The sequence below is a fragment of the Haliaeetus leucocephalus genome, unplaced genomic scaffold (assembly GCF_000737465.1).
Source record: "Haliaeetus leucocephalus isolate CR32 unplaced genomic scaffold, Haliaeetus_leucocephalus-4.0 Scaffold356, whole genome shotgun sequence".
Lineage (NCBI taxonomy): Eukaryota > Metazoa > Chordata > Aves > Accipitriformes > Accipitridae > Haliaeetus > Haliaeetus leucocephalus.
The window spans coordinates 9,828-12,680 of NW_010972792.1; the positions used below are offsets into that span (position 1 = coordinate 9,828).

General features: G+C 63.9%; 1 protein-coding gene across 1 annotated transcript in view; it reads right to left on the reverse strand.

The window, feature by feature from the left end:
* Positions 1-195: 195 nt before the first annotated feature.
* STIP1 (stress-induced phosphoprotein 1) overlaps positions 196-2,853 on the reverse strand; it is a gene marked incomplete at its 5' end in the record, with an annotated part of 8,080 nt that continues 5,422 nt past the window's right edge. Inside the window, 10 exons of the mRNA XM_010572829.1 lie at positions 196-337; positions 1,014-1,186; positions 1,266-1,369; positions 1,516-1,552; positions 1,689-1,813; positions 1,890-1,986; positions 2,076-2,196; positions 2,276-2,378; positions 2,471-2,597; positions 2,800-2,850. Coding sequence (XP_010571131.1) covers positions 265-337; positions 1,014-1,186; positions 1,266-1,369; positions 1,516-1,552; positions 1,689-1,813; positions 1,890-1,986; positions 2,076-2,196; positions 2,276-2,378; positions 2,471-2,597; positions 2,800-2,850 — 1,011 coding nt within the window. The remainder of the gene's footprint in view (positions 338-1,013; positions 1,187-1,265; positions 1,370-1,515; positions 1,553-1,688; positions 1,814-1,889; positions 1,987-2,075; positions 2,197-2,275; positions 2,379-2,470; positions 2,598-2,799; positions 2,851-2,853) is intronic.

A 2,853-nucleotide genomic window follows, 5' to 3' on the forward strand; every position in this document is an offset into this window, starting at 1 on the left:
TTTGGTCTGTCCCCTAACACCCAGACATCTGGGTCCCCCATATCCCCCCCCCATAGGGGACCCAGACATTTGGGCCCTCCACCTCCCCCCCCACAGAGGCCGACCCTGGCAACTGCTCCGCTCTTTATTGGGGGTCGCGGCCCCCCACAACCAACACAAGATGGGGGGGTGGGAGGGGCAGCACCCCCCAACCCCCCCTGAGACCCCCCACACCCGTGTCCCCAGGGGGTCGGGGGGTCCCTGGGGGGGGACAGGGGGGTGACGTCACCGGATGGCGATCAGCCCCACGTCCATCAGCTTCTGGATCTTCTGGGCAATGACGGGGTTCTTCAGGTGCCTGGGGAGGGGCGGGAACAAGGGGGTCAGGGGGGACAGAGGTACCCCCCCCACGGCAGTGGGGACAGGCACCCCAAGGACCCCTGTGGCTGCATGGGACACCAGGACAGGCGGAGGGACAAAGCAGGGGCTGGGGGGTGGCCTGGGATGGATCCCTGGGACCCCTCTGATGTACTGGAGACACGCCCTGACACGTGTGGACCTCCCACCACACCTCAGGACATGTTGGGGACACCCTGTTGACATGCCAGGGACACACATGCCGGGGGCATCCCTGGTGTGTCACGAGTTCTCCCTGTCACATCAAGGACACCCTGTGACACCCATCACGTCAGGGACACCTTCTGACTGTCTGTGACATGTTGGGGACACCCCCTGACACTCCCCGATGCGTCAGGGACACGCTCTGCCATTTCTGGTATAGTCCATGTCACATCAGGGACCCCCCACCAGCTCTGGAAGGGCTCTGGGAGTCCCCCAAGGACTTGGTGAGTGCCACCTGGTAGCCAGTAACACTCTGCAGAGCCTTGGGGACACCCGGTGACACCTCGGGGAGGCCCCAGGAGGGCTCTGGGCACCCTCACAAAGGCTTGGCGAGCGCCGTGGGGCAGCTGGCAATGCCCCATAACGCCTCAGGGACCCCCAGCGACAGCCCAGGACGCCTCGGGGACACTCACTCGCTGAGGGCCTGGGGGTCCTTCTGCATCTGCTCGAGGATGAGGCGCATGGCGGGGTCACTCATGATCTGCTGCACCTCAGGGTCGGCCATTGCACGGCGCTTCACCTCCTCGGGGGTGTCCTGCCTGTTGTACTGCGCCAGCAGGCAGCGCTGGTAGCCCTCCCCGGCCTCCTGGGGGGGGCACGGAGGGAAGGGGTCAGTGGGGGTCGTGGGGGGGGGGGGACAGGGGGCAGCAGGGTGTCCCCCTCACCTTACAGGTGGCATCGAGGTCGAGGGCGCGCTGGTAGACGTCCATGGCTTTGCTGTAATCCTTCATGGCCTCCAGCGCCGCCGCCTTCCGGGTGTAGCCCTTGACTGCGGGCAGAGGGACGGGCAAGAGGGACAGGTGGGGGAGGAGGGAGGGACAGGTGGAAGAGGAGGAGGAGGGAGGGGTACAGGCAGAGGAAGGGGGGGCACCCCAGAACCAGCCCCCCCAGGGGCAGCCCCCCCAGTGCACTCACTGAAGGAGGGCTCCAGGCGGATGCACTCCTCGCAGTCCTGGCGGGGGGGAAGCAGGGGGAGTCAGAGACGCTCCAAAACCCCCAAACCAGCCCCATGGTGCCCTCCAGTACCCCAAGCCCCTCCCCAGCCAGCCCTGCACCCCCAAACCGGCCCCCAAGCGCTCCCCCCAAACCTTGAGGGCCAGAGGGAACTCAAGCAGCTTGGTGTAGCAGGCGGCGCGGTTGCTGTAGAGCCGAGCCTCGTGGGGGTTGCGGCGAATGGCCTCGCTGTAGTGCTTCATGGCCTGGGGGTAATCCCCTGGGGGGGGCCACGACACCAGGGGGTCACCAAGGATCTGGGGGGGCCCTTCTACCCCCCGAAGACCCCCCTTTACCTCTCTGAAAACACTCGTTGCCTTTATTCTTCTCCTCCAGCGCCAGGTCAGGGTCAATGTAGGCCAACCGCTCCTGCTCCTTTAAGATCTTCTCTGCCTGTAGCACCAAATTTGGGGTTCAGCGGGTCTGGGGGGACTGCATCTCCTTTTCTGACACCCCCCCCCCCCAAGATCCCCCCAAATCACCTGCTGACACTTCTTGAGCACATCAGGTGTACGATGCTCAGCTAACGACTTGTTGTAGAAGTTCACGGCATCTTTGTACCGCTCCTCTCGCAGATAGGAGTTCCCGATGCGAGCGTATGCCCTGCGGGGATGATTTTGGGGGTACAGGGGTGCTGGGGGTGTACCCTCTTTTTTAACCGCCCAAATCCCGCTGTACTCACTTAGCAATCTGCCTGTAGTCCTCCCGGTTCTCCCGCCCCACCTCGATGGCTTTTTCACACAGCTCTCGGCACCGGTTGTAGTCACCCGTCTCAAAGTAGACGGCTACAGCAGGGAGAAAAAAGGAGGTTCAGAAGGGATTTGGGCGGGCTCGGGGAATTTTGGAGAGTTCCAGGGGGCGTTTGAGGGTCACTCACCTGCTTGGTTGGTGACGTAGGTCATGTTGGTGGGGTCCAGCTCCTCAGCACGTGTGTAGTGAGCCAGGGCGGTGGGGAACTCCTTCCGCTTGTAGGCGGCATTGCCCAACTCCTTCTCCCTCTGTGCCTGGGGTTTGGGGGGGGACACGGGTGACCCCAAAATCACCCCCAGCACCCCAGAACCAGCTATAACCCCCTATAACTCCTTCCCCTTGTAGGCAGCGTTGCCTGGCTCCTTCTCCTGCTGCGCCTGGAGTTTGGGGGAGCCAGTCACCCCAATATGCCTCCCCAACCCTGCCCTCAGGTTTTGGGGGAACCCCCCCTCTCACCTCCTTCTTGTTTTCGGGGAGCTCCTCGGGTGGGGGCGGCTGGGCAGGGGGCTG